Genomic DNA, 24,779 nt, shown 5'->3' with positions numbered 1-24,779 from the left:
GAGGTGAAGTTTTGCTTCAAAAGATACGTGTACAAATTTCACAGCTATAAGACTATAAGTTTGTGGGATAGATAGATATGAGTGGAGCAACTTTTGTTAGTTTGAAGAAAACGGATAAAAAGGAATTTCGTATGTTAATCAAGCATTGCCTTTTGGTGAAACAAGATACTGTTAAAACCAGGCTTGAGAAACATTATTCGGACTTTTCACCAGAAAAATCAACCGTTGAGAAGTGGTTTGCTAAGTTTAAACCAACCAAACGTTGTTGGCGTAAAGACTCGCTTCGTTCCATTTCTGCTCTTCATTTTCAACGCTATTTCCCTCAACAAATATTTTTCTCGTTCTAGTAACGAGAGAAATGTTGGCTTTCGTACCACCCACTCCTCATCCTTATTGTGAGCGAGGTCGGACATACAATGTAAATTTATGCTGAGTTCGGAAATCCTCCTATAGGATTCTGAATTCTAATTTCCATTCTATATGCATCTTTATATCGTTAGAATTTGCAGCGAGCAGAATGACAATGAACCGGGTCCTCGTGATACGGGTCGAAGGTAGATTTGTGGTTTTACTCTGGTGGTTTAATTAATGACCACAGGAATGGAATAATACGGACTCTTGGTGATATTTTATATTTTGTGAAGGAAGAGATCAAGCGGCCAAAGGGTTATGATTGGGGAGTCATTTTGAGCTGATATGCCGTGACTGATTGCCTTGAATAATATTCAACAAAGGGAAAGAGAGAAAATCAATTTTTTTTCAATCAAGTATCTATATCTTAATTTTGAAATTAGAAACATTGGGAGACGAAATATTGAATTGAAATTGAAACTAAGAAAGCAATGTAGATTCAAGTCATGAATTGTGAAACATCACGAGCTTCGAAATAATATTGAGTTTGCTAAAGAATGAAGGATTCAAAATAAAACAAATCCACTGATGGCTTCAAATATACAGGGTGTAACTGAATAAGTGTAAAACATTCAAGGAGGTGATTCCTCATCAAAAAAAAGACAGGATCTTTCATATAAAGAAACTTCATTTGAGCATCCCTTGTTGAGATACACGTTAAAGGGGGTACATAAAATTTGTATAACCATTTTTTTCACAATCACTGGAAACGTTACAATATTGAAATTAACCTGACGTTTTGTACTACCAAAAAGACACTCAGCCAGTAATTTATTTGGTTTACCCCATGGCTGTAAGAGGTGGAAAACGCAACCCCTAAAATTTATTTCCAATGTAACTTTTTGTCTTATTATTTGTTTACCATTTAAATACTTATTTCCGATAGCCAGTTTCATTCTAAACAAAAAATGTATCTTGGAGTTTTTGCCCAAAATGAACCAGTTCGTAGCAAAAAATTATTTTACGAACAACTACAGAGATACATCGTCATAAATGCGAACTGAATTTTTTGTTATTTTGTAGTTAGTACCTGCATTAAACGGTTGAAGGGTAATAAACAAAACTAATTTATTAATAACCAAACACACTACCTGTAGAAATCATAGTAAATGTTCAATATGTCTACCTTCAGACATTACGCATGCGTCTAGAGCTCGGCGCATTGAGCCACGTATTCGCTCAAATAATAATTTTTTGCTGCGAACTGGTTTATTTTGGGCAAAAACTCAAGATACATTTTTTGTTTAGAATGAAACAGGCTATCGGAAATAAATTTTTGAGTGGTAAACAAATAAGACAAAAAGTTACATTGGAAATAAATTTTAGGGGTTGCGTTTTCCACCCCTTACAACCATGGGGTGAACCAAATAAATTTCTGGCTAAGTGTGTTTTCGGTAGTACAAAACGTCAGGTTAATTTCAATATTGTAACTTTTTTAGTGCTTGTGAAAAAAATTGTTATACAAATTTTATGTACCCCTCCCCTTTAAGGGGCTGTATCTTAACAAGGGATGCTCCAATGAAATTTCTTTATATGAAAGCTCTTTTTTTTTCGATGAAGAATCACCTTCTTGAATGTTTTACACTTATTTAGTTACACCCTGTATAGGGCCTTCCAATGAAAACTCCACCCCCCTGTAACTGTATTCGAAAATTTCAAAGAACACGTCAATTTTTATTTCTAGGGGGACTAATTCTGACATGGAAATCAAACTCGAAACTTCATCCCCCTGCGGTCACCAACTACCCCTCCTATTTTTTCAATAATATGGGGGTCGAGTGATACATCATTTGAAAGGTCTTTTGTCCCTCTATTACTTTTGTATTTTTTTTCGAAATTGGTTTATTCGTTATTGAGAAATTAAATGTTGAACGTTTTATCTAAGAAGAAACAGAAAACTGGCTGTGGCTCATTTTATTGAGGAAATCAACGAAAGTAATATCAATAGCAACACAGTCAACAGATGAAGTGTTCAAAATAACCTTCATCTAGCTCCATACAATAATACAGTCTTCTCCCGAAAGCGTTCCGTACATTATTCAAGATGTCCGGAGTCAGCAATCGGCATTCCCGAACAATTCCCTGTCGCAGGTCTTCTAGATTTGTAGGCTTCAGGTGTCCCCACAGAAAGAAGTCCATCGGTGTGAGATCAGGTGATCTAGCCGGCCATTCCACTGGACCCATTCTGCCGATCCAACGCATTGGAAAACGTTCTTCCAAAAACTGTCTCACCTGAACATTAAAATGTGGGGGACCACCATTCTGCTGGAATGTTATTTCATTTTCTACTAAATTGTCATCATTTTCTAAAATTTGTGTAATGATAGTATCTACACAGTTTTGTAATAGATTCAAGTATGTGTCTCCATTGAGATTACCTTCAATGAAGAATGGTCCAAAAATATGATTACCAAGAATGCCGGCCCAGACATTCAATTCTTGTGGAGTTTGTGAATGTGTTTCCATCACCAAATGAGGATTCACATCGCTTCAGTAACGTCTGTTTACTTCACCATTCAATTTAAAAAACTTTCGTCTGAAAAACATGTATTTTATAATAGGTGTGGGTTATTGGTCAATTCCCAGCTGAACATCTCACAAAACTGAAGTCGACGATCAGGATCATCTTCGTTTAATTCCTGAACTAGCCTTATTTTGAAAGGATGGCGTTTATAGGCTTTCAAAATCCGAAAAACACTAGTAGCTGATACAGCAGACGCTCTAGCTACTTGTCTAATAGATTGTCGATTATCCATTTGTGCATGTCCTAAAACTGCAACTTCAACTCCGTCATTTCTGACAGGACGAGATACTTCATGTTTTCTGTTGTGAATAGAACCTAAAGTTCGAAACTTATCCATTAACTGTTTAACGTACTGACGGCTCACGTTGTGTTTTGGATGATTCATATTATAACTTCTTGCAGCAGCTTTAGCACATTTATTATATTGATAATAGGTTGCAACAATTTCTATTTTTTCTTCAGTAGAATAAACCATGTTGGAACACGGTGAACCAGGATGACTAAATATTTAATTCGTGAAGAAGTGACAGTGGCCAACTAAGTACTATTTGTTCTGCGACAACTAGATTCAACAAAAACTACCAGTGCAGAAAAAATTAACAGTGTCATCTATCTCAAAATGTTCACTACGAATTAAATGAATTCTACAAATCTAGATGACCTGCGACAGATAATTGTTCGGGAATGTCAATTGCTGGACATCTTCAACAATGTAAGGAACGCTTTCGACTGTATTATCGAATGGAATTAGATGGACGTCATTTCGAACACTTTATCCGTTGGTTGGGTTGCCATTGATATTACTTTTGTTGATTTCCTCAATGAAATGAACGACAGCGAATTTTCAGTTTTTTCTTAAATAAAACGTTCAACATTAAATTTCTCAATAACGAATCAACCAATTTCGAAAAAAATTACAGAAGTAATAGAGGGACAAAAGACTTTTCAAATGAAGTATCACTCGACCCTCCATGCAACTAAAAAAATTGGAAGGGCATATTCCAATGCAATGTTACAGTTATTTGAATTAATAAAGATAGATTTGTTGTTTGTCGTTGATGAGTTTGGTGGAACCTTCAGTGAAAGTTCAACTTACTTCGACATCAAATGTTTTTTCTTTCATTTGTCCACCATGTAGCTGAATGATTTTGTTTATTTACTTCAATACGCGAATAAAGCAGATGAGACTCTAGCCGAAATCGATGGAAGTGTTTAATTATTTGCTGTTGGTGATGTGAAATTTCAATGTTCTCGAAAATTAATGAACCTGTTTGTTCAATGAGGGACATTCCGATACATAACGTTGGAATTCAGATTATCAATATGAAGTTGAATGGTATTGAATGACTTATATTTGAATTCAATTAAACATTGAATATTTCAATTTTGAATTTGCCCGACTATTTTTATATGAGTATGTGGAAGGAACGTAGTAACGAGATGTTTCGTCAAAAATACGTTGAAATAAAAAACTGAATACTAAAATTAAATGGAAATTATTTCAGAAAGTACCCATTTCCAGGACGTTTTTTCTGGGAGAAAGGCCGGGAAAATTCACATCCCTGTTTTGATTATAAACCAACTTGGTTGGTATGGTTTTGATAAATAAAGTTGATCATTACCATAGCAGCGATATAACGACTGACAGCTATTTGACATGAAATTGGTAGACATTTTGATTTTTAAAAGTTTAAATGGTTTTTGTTCGCAATTATCGCGATAAACCATGGAAAGCAGCATCAATGGTGAGTTTGAAAATATTACGAAATTTCCAATACAGCAGCTGCTGTTACAGCATAATTATTACCTGAAAAAATCGAACAACAGGTAAGAAAAACGTTAATGATTTGTTCTCGATGAAATGGATACGAAAAAATGTAAAACTATTACAGCGGATGTAATTTCAGCTTATTTGAAGCAAGAATGTTCATTATAGAGTTAGGAAATGAGATCAACAAATTCTTCAAATAATCAAAAACAAATTTTCTTGTAATTGGGAAAAAAACCTACTGTTGTATAGGCAATATTCATGTTTATGGCCATTCCATACTCCACATAACAGATAATATTCGTGAATTACAAAAAAAAAGGTAATTTTCGATTCAGTTTGTTAGTATCCATAGTTTTGGGAGTTTTGGATCAACAGTCACAGAATTTTCAAATGTATCCAATTACACAGACCATAGCATCTGTCAGACTTCAGCGACATTATTTGCTGATAATGGTGGAAACATCACAAATTTGAAGAGACACGGTGGCTGAAAGTCTACTAATGTAGCTGAAGGATATAAAGACAATTCACTTACAAACAAAATTAAAATTGAAAAGACCACTAAAAAAATTATCAGATGAGAACAATCAATTTAAACCGAAAACTATACCTTCTTGTTCTGACTTCAACAAAATGCACTTGAATATACTAAGCATTTCAAACGAATTGAATCCCTTCAAGATTAGCAATTGCTCGAATTTTTATATGAATATTATTATAACTAATATTACTGGAGTTTAATTCCAACACCAAACCGTTATTTTCAACAACTCAACACGTGTTTCAATAACCAAGTGATCATCTTCAATCTTCCTCTTGAAACTAACACGAAATTGTCAACTGAACATTGACCTTCAGTTTCATAACTATTCTAAATCCTTTCGTTCTAGCGATTTGTACTGAACATGATATAAAATTTCGTGATTTTGAACATAACAACAACATAATGTCAGGAAGAAAACAGTATTTACTGATCAAATCGAAAAACAATTTTCCCTTAGAAGGCTTTTGAAAAATATTTTTAGTTTTGGTTAATGTCAAATTACTGCGTTTAATGAATCGAGTTGTTTTGTGTACAGATTTTCGTACATTTATGATTCACAAATACATTTTATAAACAATATGTGATGTGGGTTATTACGTAACCATATTATTTCAGAGGAAATTTGAACGCAGACATGTACAGAAATTTAATTATGAATCAGTTGTCTGAAGTTTTGGATAATCTGTCTCTAAGTGTCAGACGAAATTTGTGGTATCAGCTTGACGTGGCACCGATCCACCAAACGGTAGAAGTGAAACAGTGTCTTAGTCAGATGTTTAGGGACAAAGTAATAGGACGAGATAGGGAATATTATTGGCCACCAAGATCACCAGACTTATCTCCGATGGATTTTTTTCTAGGGGGTTATCTGGAACAAGAAGTATATAAGTACAGACCATTCCCAAACAAAGAACATTTAGAGAATACCATTGGAGAGAATTGTACTGACTTAATCCCCTATTTATTATAAATGCCACAAAGTCTGAGAATGAATGGACATTAATTTGTATAGAACGGGAAGGTCGGCATACTGACTGATGAATTCGGGTTCTTTATAAGATTATTGGAACATTAGTAGCTGCTCGATAACTACATATAACAGTTTACATTCAACAGTCATACTGTTGCTGTAAAAAATATTTCGAACTCATCTGCATCTAATGGGATACAAATCTGTTGAAGAAAAGGAATACAAGTGTGATAAGAATGAAGAGAAATACGTTTATTCGATTACTGACATATTAACGTCCTTACATTGAAAATCCATATCAGTTCAACAATGAAATGAAAAAACTAGATGAACTTTGCTACAACAAAGACGAATTTCTGTAGGTTTATTTATTTCTCTTTCTGGTAACAGGCCAACGCGGGTATTTTCTGGACAATATACGACATTGAAGTCTCATGTTCATCAACATTATGAAATTTGAATCATGTTTCGTTCGAATCGATAGAGCGAAAGATTCGAAAAATTAAAAAATTGGAAAGAAGTCGAAGTGACAGTAGAGAGTCTAAATTTCGAGCAAGGGTATAAAATTGGAAACTGAACTATTTTTTCTTTGGCATTTTTCGAACTTTCCAAAAAAACAAACTGATATTTTGAGAAATTTCGAAATAGATGTCAAATCTGACAGGTTTAGAGTAGCACATGACAAAATGAGAGAGGCTGGTTTTTACTCACTTTTCAAGCACAAACTGACTGCGGAGTAAAACATTCATTATATCTATTAATAAAAAAACTCCTATATGTCGCGAACTTTTATGTGTGACACTGTATATACACATAGTATATATTCGGCCCTTGGTGCTTTGAATATTTCTATGAGATCGTTATTAGCGATAACTGGAAAACCCATGATTACGAAAATGAAGGCGGTACATTAACGTCAGGGAGTCAATATACCTCCAGCAGAACATAAATTGGCTTAATCACGCAGAATGTCAGGACGTCTACAGTATCGGTTTATTATCTTCCTTACTGCTGTATTGTATGGAACCAATTTCACACGCCAAGCGGCAAGCGGATAGGCTTCACATTCTCGCTAGGCGAATTTTCCCTCATAGTCGCGTCAGTGAATACGTAAAACAGGCAATCCTCGGAAGTCCTCAAAAACAACTTCAATTTATATTATTTCAAATCAGAAACCTTTCAGAATAGAAAAATGTCTTACGAAAACATTCCATAGTTTTTATTTCATTTGTATGGAATGAAAACTATTATTGCATATCAACGAAACGAATAGAATAATAATAGTAGTAATAATAATAATCGCCCTTATTTCCCAGATAAATTTTCCACTTCATATTTGTGACCATAATCTAATTAACAGGATAAAAAGGCGAAGTTCATTTCATTTGAAACAAGACCTCCATTAAAATGTTCTTCCACTCAACCCCAAAATGCTACCCTAACTTTATCAACCTTATCGAAGTATCAGTATCATCACACATCCTTCCATGAATTAATGTTTCGAGTTTATCTAGAGAAAAGATCAACGATAAAAGACAAAAATAGAGTCAAGATTGGTCGAAACGATTTGAAAACTTCTATAGGCACCAAATATCTTCATATGGATTTTAAGTGAGTATGTTTTTGTCCACCCCATTTTTATGAGGTATCGGATCATTACTTTTTCATTGTTGGACTCTCAAGTGAACTCTTTGAATATGTTGTTTTACTGGATCCTCTGTCATAGGAAAGGAACTGCTTTTTGAGTTCTTGTTCTTTGAAGCTAATGTTATTAATGCAATTAACTTCTGATCATTATTGGAAATTCAAACAAAATCATTTCTATCTTCATTATGAAACGAAGATATTGTGTCACATTCAGTGAATGCATAAATGAAGAAGAGATTATTTTTCTGTTTTGCTATACAATAGCTTCCTTACACGTGTTCATAATAACTGAATTCTATCTAGTGCTTTATATAATACAGCAATTTGAATCAGTTTACTATTTATCTAGTTAATGTCTAAATAAATATTAATGGAGTTTTATCCCAACACCAAACCGTTATTTCAACACCTCGACACGTGATTCGATCACCAAGTGATCATCTTCAAGAAGATGATCAAACAGTTTGATCTTCCAAAGGTTCCAAGTAGTTAATGATTGGTAATTTTGCCAGAGTTTAGGTGAAAACTAATAGAAATAGAATTGAAATACAATATAAATTCTACCAACTCATCAAATAGACATGTAATAAAGCAATTAGCAATGTCTACACCAAAAAACAGATTCGACAGTAGGGATGAATTCATTTCTAGTTGATCATTCACTAAATCTTCCAAATTTCTCAACCTCAACTGGAGGATGGTATGCAAATATTGAGTTAGTCTCCATATTCAAGAAAATAGTCCTATGTTCTTTTATTCTTGGGGAAACGGTTCTTCCCATTTGGCCAATATGAAGTTTGTGGCAAGAAATTTCATTCGTGTAGTGAAATACTATGATGAGAATAACCGGATTTGCCATCATAGCCTTCCTTCCTTTGCTAGCTGAAATTGTTATTGATAAACTTGAGAATGAAATTCATAATCATCAGTTCATTAACAACTTTTCATACTGGTACAGAAACGTAGGTAATACCTAAGTATGTTTGGCAAGTTTGTCGAATTTGTTGTGATAGTCTAGTTCACCTGTATATCAGTGGTGGTGGTGGTGGAATTTATCTCTATTAGGTGGACTGAAATGTTCGTCGGCTACCACACAGATGGCGCTACCAGTATTGAATCCATATTATTTTTAGTTAACCCTAACCTTCGAAAGACATGTGTACGAATTTCACAGCTGTCGGACTATTAGTTTGTGGGATAGAACATTTGAAGTGAAGCAACTTTTGATAGTTTGAAGACAATGGCTGGAAATTAATTTCATGTGTGAATAAAGCATTGCTTTTTGGCGAAAAATTACTTTTGTTGCCAAGGATTGGCTTGATGAATACAGGGATATTCCAAGAGTCTTACTGTCGCATCTACCGAGCTAGTCCATCAGAGTCTTTAGGATATTGGATCTTTTCCGGACTTTGTCCAGAGTTTCTCTATGGTCGGTCTCCCAGTTGAGGGTACTCGTGTAAGTAACCCCCAAGTAGGATACCGAGTCCTAAAGTTGGAGGTTCTCTCCTAACAGTCTGAAGCGCAAGTTGTTAGTACTAAGTCTGGGGTCAGTAGTAGTATTAGAATATCTGAATAGGATGGTTTGGATTTTGAAGAGGTTTATTCTGATGCGCCACTTGTTGCACCAGTGCTCGAAGTGATTTATCAGTGTTTGGAATTGCGTTTGTAAGAACGTTGCTCGAACAGAACACCCATTCTAATAAAACGATTTTACGATTAGCACGTGTTATTTAATGCTATAGCCGTCCATGGTGATTTGGCAAAACAGTTTACATGACAGTTAACAGATGTAGCTTCATCCTACCTTCACAATCGCAGTCAGCTAGTGAGAGTAAATAGATACAGATCTGCACTATTTGTGGTAACCTCGGGAGTCCCTCAAGGTTCATATCTGGGTCCAGTAATGTTTCTAGTATATATAAATGATTTGAAAGATTGTTTCAAGCATTCACAAGTACTATTATATACTGATGACTTAAAAATCTTCAGAAAACTAACAACGATTAGAGATTGCTCAAAAATTCAGGAAGACCTTGATGCTGTAGCGTAACTTCCCTACCGCTCGTGATTTCATAATGTAATATGTTTTCGTTTTTAGTTTGTCCTCGTTTGTCATTTATACTCAGTGTATCATGTTTGTTTACATCTTTTCGTTATCGACGTTAACCTATTTTTCATTTCATTCCTGTGTAAATGCTAGGAATTAGGGATCTGTATTGACAGAATTGTCAACATAGTTTGGCTTGGCCTATTCGCGCGGAGATGGCGCTGTCAGTAGCTTTCTAGGTATAATTAGAACTCGTGTTTCTTACACATGTCTTTATTTGAAAAAGTAATCTGGTAAAAAGTTCAGGAACGTTGGATCCATCTGCAAGTGGACTCGTTCTAGTAGATTTCGTGTATTGGAACTGCAAATAAGTTTTTCTGGATCCTTAGCGGTATTTGGAAAGGGAATTAATTTGAACTTTTCTGCTTGGTCTAGAAACTTAGTCGTATTTTCAACGCAATCTGTCATACAACCGATCAACGGGGAATAACACCTTTTTAAGCCGAATTATTCTGCTTGGTGTACGAACTTATTTTTCCCACCCCACTTCAATGCTTTTTTAGAATACTGCTACCTCAATAAATTAAAACTTAATATTAATAAATGTGCATGTATATCTTTTTGCAGAAACAACATATCGATACATTTTCAATACTCCCTGGGCGAAGATATTATCAAAAATGACTTTCAATCCCCATTGGGATTATGTAATAAATTCCTGCAGCAAAACCTTAGGATTTTTCTGCAAAGATTTCAACAACGAGGCTGCAATCAAATCTATTTACTATGCATTTGTTTATAGTAAACTTAATTTCGGAAGTATCATATGGAGCCCACATTATAATACACATAAATTACGATTAGAAAGGCTCCAGAACAGATTTGTAAGGTTCTTGCATTTCAAAATAACGAAGACTTATGTAACACTTGACATTAGCGAAATTCAATCTCACTTCAAAATACAGCTTCTAGAACAACGAAGGATAATAACCGACTTAGTTTTTATTTATAAAATTAAAACGAACTGGTATGACTCACCCAATCTAGTATCAGTGATTTTTCGTCACGTTTCTCACAGGAACACTAGTAACAGAAAATTACTTGCCAGTCCGAATTTCAGCACAAATTTGAGTAAAACTCCCCAATTACTAGAATGTGTGATTCTTTCAACAAATATTGTAGTAATGTTTCTCTATTAGGTTGAATTCCTTTAAAATAACGATGAAGAGAATATTCAACACATAGCAAAAATAAGTGATTAGTATGTACGAAATTTATTAATTCATTAATTTTTATTTTTTCTGGTATCTGTTGACACCGTGTATCTCTGTAACCACTACTATCAGTGGATGCTTCTATGGGTATTCACCTTCTATGGGTTAACAAGATCGCCCTTATCAATTGTCAAAGTTTGGAAGTCTCCGTTGGAAGACCCCATAGGAGAATAAAAAATCACGCAAAACTGAATTTTCTATATAGATATGCATATTGTTTGAGCAATATGATCAGTTATATCTCTACTTCACTACCAAAATGGGAAAGAACCGTTGCTGAAGACTTCCGAATGGAACATTTTATTGATGCGACTAAGTTCTCGTTAAATGAATTTTCGCTCAGATCTGGGATGAGACGGACACGTTCGTGTCGAAGTGGTTTTTATCGACTCCTATCATGCGAGAACGGAGTAACAAATGAGGGCTAGACGACTCCCAGAGAGGAAAATAGGCGAATGTTTGTGTTTGTTGGGGTGAATAGTTGTTTTGCGTATTCAGTCGTGAAATCGACCCCATTCGAAAAGTGGATTCCATTTGAGCAACGTGATGTACATTAATGAACTGGATAACTTTGTGTCTACTGGAATTCCATTGAAAACTTGTAGATAGTGTAGGTTTTTGTAAATGCTTTGATTTTGTGTTCTGAAATATTAGATGAAGAGAATATGGACAGCTGGACGGAGGGCATATAATTTACACCGATTCGAAGTTTTCTAGTCCTAGTAAAAAACATAAACCCATTCAACTTTTTGAATGGGTTTATGTTTTTCTTTTGGTTATTTCCACCATCCACATACTGAAAAAATTAACATGCAAAGGAGAACATTATATATTACAAATTACATTTTCTCAAATTTTGGAAGGTAAAAATACTCAAAGTAAAAACTTTGATTTCTTTCACGAAAATGAGTGTTGTTCATCAGATTATTTCTATACAGGGTGTCCCATATAAAACTCCGCGGGAAAATATCTGAAAAAATGAAAAAGAATATCCATATTTCGTGAAAGCAGATGATTTTGGAGAGATCCAGCACTAGGCGTCATCTGTTAGGGCGTCGTCACGACACCGACGCCAATTTTTTTAAAAGGTAACCCACTTTTTTCAATCGGTTTTTGAATTCTGCATTAAATTCTGAATTCAGCCATATAGCACACTTGTAGTTTTCCTTAAATACTGATGAAAAAACGCAATTTTATTGCGTATCATAAAGAGGGCCATGGATAAGTCAAAATAAATGCAATAATGTATTTATAGATCTGTCAGAAGACCTGTCAAATTTGACGAAAGTGTATTCAGTTTTGTGTTGATTTTTCGTAAAATTGAAAAATGGTTCAATTTTCAAATGCACAAAAGTTGGATATGATATGTATTTATGGCGAAGCAAGAAGGAATTCAAAAGAAGCAGTGAGAATATGCGCTAAATGGTGTTGAAACCATATAGTTCTACCAGACAAGTAGCAATGCAAGGACTACATCCAGGTAATAATCTTTATGTTTCATTTTCAACAACTAAAATATATTCCCATATTCAGAAGTTGCTGAAAGAAGATTGAACTTCATTTCATGGTTGTCCACCCGTATTCATGATGATGATCAGTTTCTGAAAAAAATATTATGGAGTGATGAAAGCCGTTTCCATAACAACGGTATAATAAAGAAACATAGTTGGTCTGACGTGAACCCTCATATTGGGTGCAAAAAAAAAAATTCAGTCTGTGTAAGGGGTTAATGTTTGGTGCGGAATCATTGATGGTTATTTGATTGGACCTCATTTTTTTGAAGGAATTCTCAATGGGGAGAGGTACTTGGTTTTTCTACAACATGTGTTGCCGAATCTCTTGGAGAATTTACCAAAACAAACTCGACTGAATTTGTGGTTTCAATAAGATGGGGCACCTCCGCATAATAATAGAATAGTTACCCAATATTTGGATGATACTTTAAATGAGAAATGGATTGGAAATAAGGGTCCAATACCATGGCCAGCTCTTGAAGTCCAGATATTACTGCACTAGATTTCTTTTTGTGGTTATATATCGAATATACTTTATATGCGACGTCCATAAAATGTAGAGGACTTGAGAAATAGTATCACAAATGTTTGTGCTTCCATAACGCGATAGACGCTTTTAGCTGTCACGAATCGGGAATTACTAAAACGATGCAATATGTGTATTCTACGTGAAAGGAGGCAGTTCGAACACGCACTGAAATGATTCTTGTTATCACTAATTGATTTCGTTATCATCATGTTAGTCGAGTTATGGTCAAAGTAACCTATTTTTTTGGTCATTTGAAACATTTATTTTAATTTGTACAGAAATACGCAGCTAGATAAAGTTGAACAGACAATGAAATCATAACTGATGGATTCATTTTATTAAACTCGTATTATTGCATTCATTTTATGATTCATGGCCCTCTTTATAATATGCAATAAAATTGCCTTTTTTCATAAGTATTCAAGAAAAACTACAAGTGTGCTATATGGCTGAATTCAGAAGAATTTAATGCAGAATCCAAAAACGAATCGGAAAATCTAGGTTACCATTTAAAAAAATCAGCGTCGGTGTCACGACGCCCTAATGGATGACGCCTATTGCTGGATCTCTTCGCAAATAAGAGGACCCTTTGACATCAAAATCATAGCCCTCATTTTTCAGATAGTACTAGGGATACTAATTATATTTTGGGAATAGCAAACAATAACAAACATGTTTTAATAAAAATGGCTGTATTGTTTTCCAAAATATTTCAATTGGTGATAAATAACCTTCTGCATTCGTTCAAAACATTTGTCGATGCAGTTTATCCATTTCTCTTAAAGCACCCCATAACATAGTTTTTGAATGCTTCAACTGCTTCTTCGGCGCTCGTAAATCGTTGACCACGCAGTTTACCATTGATATTCGATAACAAGAAGAAGTCAGTAAGTGCCAAATCAGCATTGTATGGAGGATGAGTCATCAAATCGATGTTTTGACTGCTCAAAAGTTCACCTGTTTGACGAGATGTGTGAGAGCTCACATTGTCAAGATGGAGAATGATTCGTCTTCGGCGGTTAGTGTTGTGAATGAAACAAGTGGTACGAGCAGATTGTAGATTGTTGATGTGGGATAAGAAAGACTAGTTATATTCTATAAGTTTCAATCTGGCGTATACATTTTACCGGATGCGCAGGGAATCAGTTTGGTGACGGCGAGTTGAGTTTGGAATGTTATTTTGAAGGAGAGTAAAAAGTCGTTCGAATTGTATTTTTGTTCAAGTTAATGAAGAACTGAATTAATTAATTTACTTCTTTAAAGAAACTCTTAGAGAAATTAATTACTTTCTGAATAATTTTCATCCTCTGCTTTTCCCAACCGCTTGGGTAATAATCAACACGCTTTGTCTAGTTTATGGCGGAAGATTTTTCGAAAATTCCTTCTTTTTCTAGACCTAATGAAAGTCACAATGTAGCGTAGGCGGACAAAATTTAATTTGTAATTTTGTTTTTCTGAACTTCATCTATTATTTGCTAAGTAATCAATATAAAGTAGGAATCTTCGATCCAAGTTTCTAAAGTTATTGCGGCGAAGCTGACGCGAACACGGAAATAAATGAAAATTTATAAGTCAATCCCCTTAGTAAACTTAAAGTGCCAATTTAGTTTCACCATCGAGAAAGAATTTAGTGAGACAGGCGTGATCTTAATTGTTCTGGGTTGATATATATAATGAGCCTTCGAAAATTCAAAATGAAACTAAAAGGGCCCTAGTGATATTATATTTATAGCTTGCTATCGGTCTTTGGGGGTTATAGTACAATGATTTAGTGATCGTTAGGATATGAGGCATGTACTCTCTCAATATAGGTTAATAACGCTACATAATATTTCATAATCAGGTTGTTTCATTATTTATTGATCATGAAACAACCCATAAATCAGATTAATGTATACCACATTTTTTCTGATGATTACTACCAGAAAAAATCGTTTTATGCTTTTTTGAGTCTAGAGGGCGAATATTGGAGTCTCACGAAATTTACTACAGTATACAATAATAATATGAAGTAAATAACGTAAATGGCTCTATCTTGATCATGATATCCTTGGTTATTCAAACTGAGAAAAGAACTGGCTTTGAAAACAACTTTTTCATTAAATCTATTTGTCATGAAGAATATCGAAATTGAGTTGAACACAGTAAAGCATATTATTCCCAACACCAAACCGTTGTTTTAACACCTCGACACGTGTTTCGATCACCAAGTGATAATCTTCAACAGGAAAATCAAGTTTTTTTTACACGCTTTATATTAGCTTCATCTGTCTATATGTATGTTCGTTTGTATGTCAGTTTGTTCAAGCTCGGGATCTGTATTCGATAGAATTATCGACATTATTGCTTGATCTATTCGTGGGCATATGGCGCTGTACGTAACCGAAAATATCAATGATCCTTTTTCTAAACAATATACGGCTGATTGATCCCAAAGTTTAGATAAAATAAATATAGTTTAAAAACTGAAAAACACGCTTTTATATATATATATATATATATATATATATATATATATATATATATATATATATATATATATATATATATATATATATACAGGGTGTCCCTGGACTTCCTCTTTTCCTCTCGGGAATGTATAGATGGGGTCAAAATATCACCAGTACTTCATATAACTTTTTTTCCTAAAATCCTTCGTTACCAAGTAACGGGCCCTCGAAGTTACAAAATGAAAAATGTTTTTCTTTGATAACTTTTCTAGTGAATATTCAAAATCATCCAAATTTTGGTAATTGATTAAACAAATGAATTCCTTCGATGAACTTTCATGCAGGAGTCAGTTGTTTTGCTACAAAGTCAGGAACAGACTACCCCCGATGGTCCACACCCCAAAACTTTGAAATGACAGATATTTTTCAATATTTTTCAACAAATTGAGGTTACTTGGACAATTTTATGAATAAAAGAACTCGTGTGAAAAGTCGATCGGAGCAACGAGTCTTGATAAAAATGTAGTTTCACTCGACGACATCAAACCCGCTCGTCCACCATTATTTGAAATGAATAATTATCAAAGCAGAAATAATAATGATAACGTTAATTCAACAACATTTATCCTGAGATGTCTACCATTATTCGAAAATATTAGTTTTTAAGGAAAATGGAAATGATAGGTAAAATGTTCATAACGAATTTTTATAATGCAAACACGTTTAACTAACGAAACTCAAGAGCCTCAAGAGCAAACAGAAATGAAAAATCCGCTACAGAAACTGCTCGATATGACCACCTTCTCTCTCTATACATTTTCTTAGTCTGCGAAGACACCCTCTCTGTACTTGAAATAGCATTCCAGGGTCGTTTCGTATGGCTTCACAATGTAATTCATTCTATTCAACAATGCATCTCTTGTGTGAATAGGTGTAGCGTAAACAAGGCTTTTTAGATGCCCCCACAGAAAGAAATCCAATGGATTTAAATCCGGAGACCGCGATGGCCATGAATATGGCCCACCTCTACCAATCCATCTATTGTGGAAAATATGGTTCAGATGGTCACGCACAATCAAACTAAAATGAGGAGTAGCACCATCATGCATAAACCACATATCTCTTCGGGTTTGCAATGGAACATGTTCCAAAAGTCCATTCAAATCGTTCTGAATGAACTCCAAATAACGTTCTCCATTCAATCGGTCCTGTAGAACGAATGGTCCTATAAGATGGTTTCCTATGATACCAGCCCAAACATTCACGTTGAATTTCCGTTGGTGTTTGGTTAGCAATATCCCATGGGGATTTTCTTCGGCCCATATATGGAGATTATAAGAGTTGATAACTCCATCTCTACTGAAACCTGCTTCATCAGTGAATAAAACTCGATTAATAAAAGTCATATCCTCTCTTTGCCTATCCATGAACCAATTGGCATATTCCAGTCGTGCTGGAAAATCTTGAGGTGTCATGGCATGTACTTTCTGGATGTGAAATGGGTGGAGCAGTTGTTCCCTAATTATTCTATGAATAGTGGACTTGGATGTATGGAACTGTTCTGATAGATTTCTGATGCTCATTGAAGGATCATCAGCGACGGCTTCCAAAATATTTTCCTTCAATACAACGGTACGTACAGTCCTAGGAGCGCCCTCACCACCTCGTTTTGGCAAAACTGTACCTACAATAATATCGAAATAAAACAACGTGCTCAAATTAATTATCAATTATTACATACCTGTCTCCCTCAAGCTGCGATCGACACGCTCGAATGTTTCTCTTGACGGTACCGTTCGATTGGGAAAATGCTCGGAATACAGACGACGAGCTTCTGCAGCATTACAAAATGCTCGTCCATAAAATACATGCATATCTGCATATTCATTGAATATAAACTGTTCGGCCATATCAAAAAAATTCAAAATATCCTATAGAATATTGACAATACAATGATAGTCATATGACAACGCACCACTCATCAAAACAAAATCGCATTCCAGTTTCTCATTTTTTATCAAAACTTTCTAAAAGGTTTTTTTGTCAACATCTGTGAAAGAAATATTATTCCCTGGATATTTTTCACCTGATCATGTGCAGCCGTTTTTGTAGTTCATTCGTTTGCTTTTTATTAGTATAGTAAATATTTTTTCCGATGTGCGTTTTTTCAGCTAAATTTAGATTCGTGTTAAAGAATTTCTCCCATAAAATTATAATTATCAGTGAAACTCCTCAACAGTTTAGCTGTGAAGAAGAATTTGAAACATTCGAATGTTGAGTTTCATGAGATTCAGATAACTGATCAACACGAAACGTGATTATTCCACACGTATTATGTACATACAAAATATGGAATGAATTCGATATTTCATAGTAGAGTAGTTTGTTAGTTTAAAAACACCACGAATCTACAGAACCTGATATTTCTTTTGAAAAAATATCTGCTATCACAATTGTGACTTAAACTTCCATATAGGTACTGAACTCTTTGTTTACGACTTCATTTTAGCATACTTTAGCATACGTCGATGAAAGCTCATCGACGGAATTCATTTGTTTAGTCAATTACCAAAATTTGGATGATTTTGAATATTCACTTGAAAAGTTATCAAAGAAAAACATTTTTCATTTTGTAACTTCGAGGGCCCGTAACTTGGTTACGAAGACTTTTAGGAAAAAAAGTTATATGAAGTACTGGTGATATTTTGACCCCATCTATACATTCCCGAGAGGAAAAAAGGAAGTCCAGGGACACCCTGTATATATATATATATATATATATATATATATATATATATATATATATATATATATATATATATATATATATATATAACTTTTTTTCACCAACACACACAATATATATATATATATATATATATATATATATATATATATATATATATATATAACTTTTTTCACCATTGGGTTGCAGCAATTGATGAGTGAACTCTTTATAACTATTCTCAAGCTTTCGAGTAACTTAAACTCATCGTCAGGGGTACTAGAAAATACAAATTACAAATTTTTGATAATAGAACATAATATAAGTGTAAATGTACAAATTTTCGTCTAATCTTCAACCTCAGATTCGTCACTGTTGCTACCGCATCAAAGTGAATTATGATTGGTTCAATATTGTGTTCAATACGGTTGTCTACGTCCCACATTTTTTGCTCCTCTTTAAAAACATGCTGCATGCATTTCTTCCAGTCTTCTGCAGAAATAGTTCGAATAGCTTCTTGTAGGTGATGTTGCACGTCCACTAATTTAAATGTTCTGTTTTCTCGTGCCACATATCCTTTTACTTGCGCCCAGATTAATTCTATTGGGTTTAATTCGCAGTGGTATGGTGGTAACCTTAAAACTGTAATTCCATGACTTAACGCCATTTCATCCACTGCGAATTTTTTATATTTGTCTGTGTGTAATTTTGTTAGCTGAAGTAGTTCTGCCTTTAAACTATCTTTGTTATATTGGATGTTTTTATTAATTAACCATTCTTGAATTGCTGCTTTTTTCCATGATTGTTTCGGTAATGGTTCTAAATGTCGACTATGGTATGGGGCATTGTCTATGACGATGACAGACCCAGGTTCCACAAGTTGAATGATGCCTTCAAACCATTTTTCAAACACGTCCGCATTCATCTCTTCATGATAGTCGCCTGTTTTCTTAGATTTAAATATTAATTCACCATTTGGTAAAAATCCACTGTCGCTTCCTATATGCGTAACTATCAGACGACTACCTTTTCCAGATGGCTGTTTTAACCCAACTGACAAACCTTCAATAAAGACTTGTCGTGCACTTGTTATATTACCATCCTGCCATACTTTTTTGACCGTATGTCCTTGGTTAACCCATGTCTCGTCCTTGAAGTACAATTTTCTTTTGAGCTTCCGAAATTCGCCAATTTTTCTTAGATAGTTTCTTCTCCATGCTATTATTTCTTGATGTTCAATGAGAATGCTTTTCCTGTCAACTTTTCCGTACGTAAATTTCATTTCGTGTACAAGTTTCCTAAAAGTTTTTTACCCATTTTTGGGACCAATTCATGATCGTTTAGTGCCTCCAGAACTGTTTGTAGTGTGGGCAGCTCATTTCTGAAAAAGAAACTGAATAGTTCTGCGTATATTGGTTTTGGCTTCTTCAACAACTGTGATTTTTTTCGTCCGCTACTAATTTTTGGCGTTTGTACGTCCCCATGAATTTCTGCTTCTCTTAGTATTTTGTAAATCGATGATTTTGGTACACCGGTATAATCAGAGCACATACCAACTAATTTTATCTTTTGTAATTGTGGAACTTATTGATGTAGAAATGCCCGGAGGTACACACGTAGAATTACAGCACATGTGCACAAAGTCATCTTTTGGTGGTTGATGATCTCTTTCAAGACAGTGAAATACTCGCAGTACATTTTTTTTCTCTTACTGACCGAGACTCCGACCGTTTTACCTTTTTCGACGTGAAAGGCCCGACCATGTCTCCCATTTTTTGAGTAGTTTGAGAACGGTGTAAAAATATAATTATGTAACGCTTAAACACTTATTAGCACTATTATTTTCACCAATTGTTATCACAACACGTCGATTGCTGACTAACTTAACTGTAAAACGTACAATTCACGCTGTATAATTCACAAACCAATGATACGCTCATGGCTGCAAGTACATTAGTGAGGACTGCAACGATGAGATGGAAGTTACGGTAAAGTGACAAAGACAGAAATATCGTTGCGTACAGCGTTGCCACTAGTTGTAATAAATATCTAACACTATACAGAAAATAATGACTTTTAACTGATCAGTAATCAGGAAATGAATAAGTATTACTCATTACAAGCTCATTACTGATTTTTGTCATAAATAATACCTTTTAATCGTACTTGTATTGTGCATTATCTATAATTTGCCGCAACCTACAACTCTACTGCTTACTATATTTTGATTCTGCTATAAACTGGTAACGTAAAATTTAGATATGACAACGCGCTTTACTCTCAATCATTATTGGTTTTACTATAAAAAGTTATAGCCGGTAAGAAGTCCCTTCCTCAACGTGCGCAGTAGATGTGCAGAAATCTGTTATCAGTCTGTTAGATTATTCGAGCTGTAAACGTTAAATTGCAAACAAAAGTTTCTATCCCTTTTTTCCTAATACTTTCTTTGACATCACCGACACCGACCGAAACTTTACGCAAATACGATTTCTCTCACCGACCATGACTCAGTTCGGTAGCTTTACTGAATCGATTCTGTTTTCTCTGTATAAAAATGACCAGCAATAATATACATGGTCAAAACGTGAAGCGAACTAAAAACAAAAACTGGGGAAGACCTAATCAAAATATTTGACTGGTTTCAACATAAAAAACGAACCAACAACTACGAAAAAAAGATTTTCGTACGGATGATAGCTCCTTGCTGTTTTTGATTTCATAAATCAATTTGATACATGGGAATTTGTCGTTGAGAGTCGATAGAAATTCCTTTACCTTATTTTTCATCATGTCATAAAATCGTGTCATAAATTCTATTTCGAGAGATATGTGAAGTCTCATTTCTCTTTTATCCCTAGTTTCAGTTCCAGAGAATGCTTTTGTGATGTCAGCTCATGATTGTTTCAACAACTTTCTCAAACGTGCGTCGAATAAATTTGATTTTTTTTTTGAATACAGTACTAAAAACGTTTTCGTTGTTGATACTTTCCCACTGCTCCTTTTGAAGACAGATGCTGAACATTGAATTTTATGCTCTACTGTATAGAACTGACTTTCCTTTTTTGAGATTTTTGTCGGAATTATAGGAAACAAAATAATCCAGATTCTGAGACAACATTTATATTTTATGGAGAACTTCAATAACCTCTTTCGTCAGATTTTCCATCAAAATGCTAATACCCGCTGGATATTCATTTAAACGGGACTAATCAAGCGAAGGATGCTGAGCAGTCAGTGGAAAAACGAGAAAAATTTCTACTCGTTCCCGGACGCCACGAACATGTTTTACTTGGGTTTGATTAGTTTTGGAAAGTTTTGTTGGGTATTTCTCTGAAGTACATAACCTGAAATTGCCGACTTATGTGAGCTCCAAGGCTGTTTATTCGCATTCACAGTTGACTTTCAGGAAATATTTCGCGGTATGCGAGTATTGTTTTTCCAGAACAATGATAGTTTTTACACGTTTTATATTAGCTTCACCTGTATGTATGTATGTTTGTTTGTATGTATGTTTGTGTGTTTGTAACTTTCAAGCTCGGGATCTGTATTGATCTATTCGCGGTCAGATGGCGCTGAACGTAACTATCGACATTATTGCTTGATCTATTCGCGGGCAGATGGCGCTGTACGCAACCTCCTCCATGGTTGTTCAAAAGAAAATCAAAATAAATAAATATAGTTTAAAAAAAAACTAAAAAATACGCTTTTAAAGAACATCGAACTAGGAGGTTGAAAATAATTTTTTTTTCAATAAGCTTGAAACAATAACGATCGAAAAATATACGATGTTCTTCAAAAGCATGTTTTTTAGTTTCTTTAAACTATATTTATTTAATCTAGGTTTCCACAGCCAAGTTGTACACAACTAGTGTTCCAGTGACATACATTTCGATGGAAATACCAAAAAAATTGATTGATATCAACGTTTTTCTATGTCTAAGGAATGTGGGTGCTTCGTTTTCGGATTCTGTTCAATTTAAACTCCTTCAGGATGGATTTTCATTTCTTTTGAGTACGTCTGAACGTTATAGAAACTTTTATAATTGGGTGTCAGTTCATTAATCTCTATAGGGTAATGAAAACTTGATATAAACTAAAAAATACTTTATTGATGCCCATTATTAGTGAAGGTCCCACTGGTTTCCTCTTCCAGAAATTCCTAAGTCGATAAAACGTGCCTTTCTATTTCGGATTTTCGAGGAGTTCATCTGTATTGAGTTTTTTTTTCTGTCAGAGCTGCAGATATGGTTTGGTTCTGTTCGTATTCTGTCAGCCTTCATTCCATTGGTATTCTTTAATTTGAAAAACAAGAAGATATTTGTCATGGACTAGTGCCAAAATTTGGCACAATTGACAGCCACGAATATCCATGGATGCCACAGGGTTCCCATCTTGACCTACTGCTCTTGGTTCATTGACGATATTTCCCGAATCATTGTTTCTCCATACTGATTTTATACCCCCCCCCCACATGCCACCTCCCGGTTGAGTGCCCTGAAGTAGAAGCTTTTTCCCCCCCAGCTATTTAGCGAGGAGAACCTACTACCCCACTCCATCCACCCCCGCTCTCCGAGCGGTCCTCAACTTACTGATGGGCACTTCAGCAAGATTGACATCTGACCTCTTTTGGTCGAAAATCAGCCTTTAGGTGCTATTCTTTCGCGATCGGTAAAAAATGGATTTTATACCGACTACCTCAAAATTTTCAACTCAATAGACAGAGTGACATTGATTTAAATTTCCAGTGTTATCAAGATAATTATCAGAAGTGTGAGATGATTGAGCATGACTGTAATATTCGAAACACCAATACCAAGACCTGTAGGGAGGGCAAAGACTTGAGCATCATTCTTGATTATGAATTGACTTTCATGGCACATATGTACAAAATGATTTCCTCTACAAAATAAATACTTGGGATTTTAGTGAGACAAGGTAGAGACTTTAGGTATATTCGAATAATAACAACTCTATATTATATTTACGTAAGAAACAGACTAGAGACTCTAGGACTTAATAAATAACCTAATGATCGATGAGGATTTGTTGTCAAAAGTCGATTTTTTCGTACAGCAGGTACTGAAAAATCGCTTGGGCACTGATTACTGAACCTTTCGATAATGATATACTGCGCTTGTTATACTTTCCTTTCTCATTTCTCCAACACTCAGATGTTTGTGTCAACAAGAACCCAGAAAAACTTTCCACTTATTATGTTTTCCTCCGGGTTGCAAACTCACATCCATCTGAACTGAATTATGCGACCTCCTTTGAAAAATTCCTTTTCATCTGTTTCAGCCATAAAAGCTTCGCTACTCATCCAGAAATGGTACAGGAGATATATGGCACGGCTGGAAGTGAGACGGCGTTACACCTGGACAATTTTCCAGACTCTGGAATACGCGGGAGAACAGGACCAAGTGAAGGTATGAATTATTACCCGTTGGAATTTACTGTTAACACCTGTGAGGGCATCAATTACAATGAATGAGTTATTCGCGTATTATTTAACAAAACGGAATGAATGGAAACGAGTGTTTTCGATAGGCTGGGGTGAACAGTAGATGTACTTTTCAGCATAACAAGCAGCCGGGTCGGAATTTTATAATAATCCACTACAATTCACTTAGTATTCGTGTTATGCGAATGAAGTTATCCATTACAAGTGGTACTAAAAATCAATTTTTTGATCAGTTGGAAAATATATGTTATATAAATTGGTTACTTCTTAAGCGGGCGCTATGACACTTGCAAATAATTTAGTGCGAAATTCAAAACTAGCTATATAAAACGAATGAAAGGTATTGAACATTAGTTTATTGCATGAATAATGTAATTTTGGAAATAGTACCTACGGAAAATAATTACCTCCATTATTGTTTGTTGAAGAAAAGTAAACAAAGATCAACAGGCGATCTTCTATCGTATGATCATAATCATAATCATAATTTTTATTTCATCCACAAAATTCATACACAAATGTAAACAATAGAAATTATTTGGGAAAGAAAGTTTTTGGCTTTCTACTACTCCATCTGATACAAAAAAAAGGGATGAGAGAATCTTCCAAAGAAAGGAAGGAAGTAATCAATTTGAAACTCTATACATGAATGTGTAGATCATGCAAAGAAGTAACTTTCAGACACAAACTGAAAGGAAGTCCTCCTGAAACAGCTACTTTCATATAAACATTGAATTACACGAAAGAAAATAATTCTTTCGAAACAAATACTTCTATATGAACACTGAATTATACAGAAGATACTTTTCTCTACTCAGTTTGTATTTCAAACATTTTTTGTGAAATAAGAATCAGATATCATTCACATGAGTTCTACTTTGAATGAATGGTAATAAATTGTACTCACATGGA

General features: G+C 34.6%; 1 protein-coding gene across 8 annotated transcripts in view; it reads left to right on the top strand.

Annotated features, from left to right (window-relative positions):
- rdgC (retinal degeneration C) overlaps positions 1 to 24,779 on the top strand; it is a 172,328-nt gene that overhangs the window by 68,586 nt on the left and 78,963 nt on the right. For 7 of the 8 annotated variants that reach the window (XR_012467417.1, XR_012467420.1, XR_012467419.1 and 4 more), the window contains exon 3: positions 23,705 to 23,832. Coding sequence is in view for 3 of the 8 variants with exons in the window: in XM_023157508.2 (XP_023013276.2) it covers positions 23,705 to 23,832 (128 nt within the window). In the remaining 5 variants the exon portion in view is untranslated. Of the gene's footprint in view, positions 1 to 4,570; positions 4,681 to 23,704; positions 23,833 to 24,779 lie in introns of those variants that run through there. The other variant, XM_023157516.2, reaches the window with a different exon arrangement.

The sequence above is a fragment of the Leptinotarsa decemlineata genome, unplaced genomic scaffold, assembly GCF_025532065.1.
Source record: "Leptinotarsa decemlineata unplaced genomic scaffold, Ldec_3_MD MMD2_tig00026336_RagTag_RagTag, whole genome shotgun sequence".
Taxonomy (NCBI): Eukaryota; Metazoa; Arthropoda; class Insecta; order Coleoptera; family Chrysomelidae; genus Leptinotarsa; species Leptinotarsa decemlineata.
Note: the sequence above shows the minus strand (reverse complement) of the source record. Positions and strands in the feature narration are given on the sequence as shown.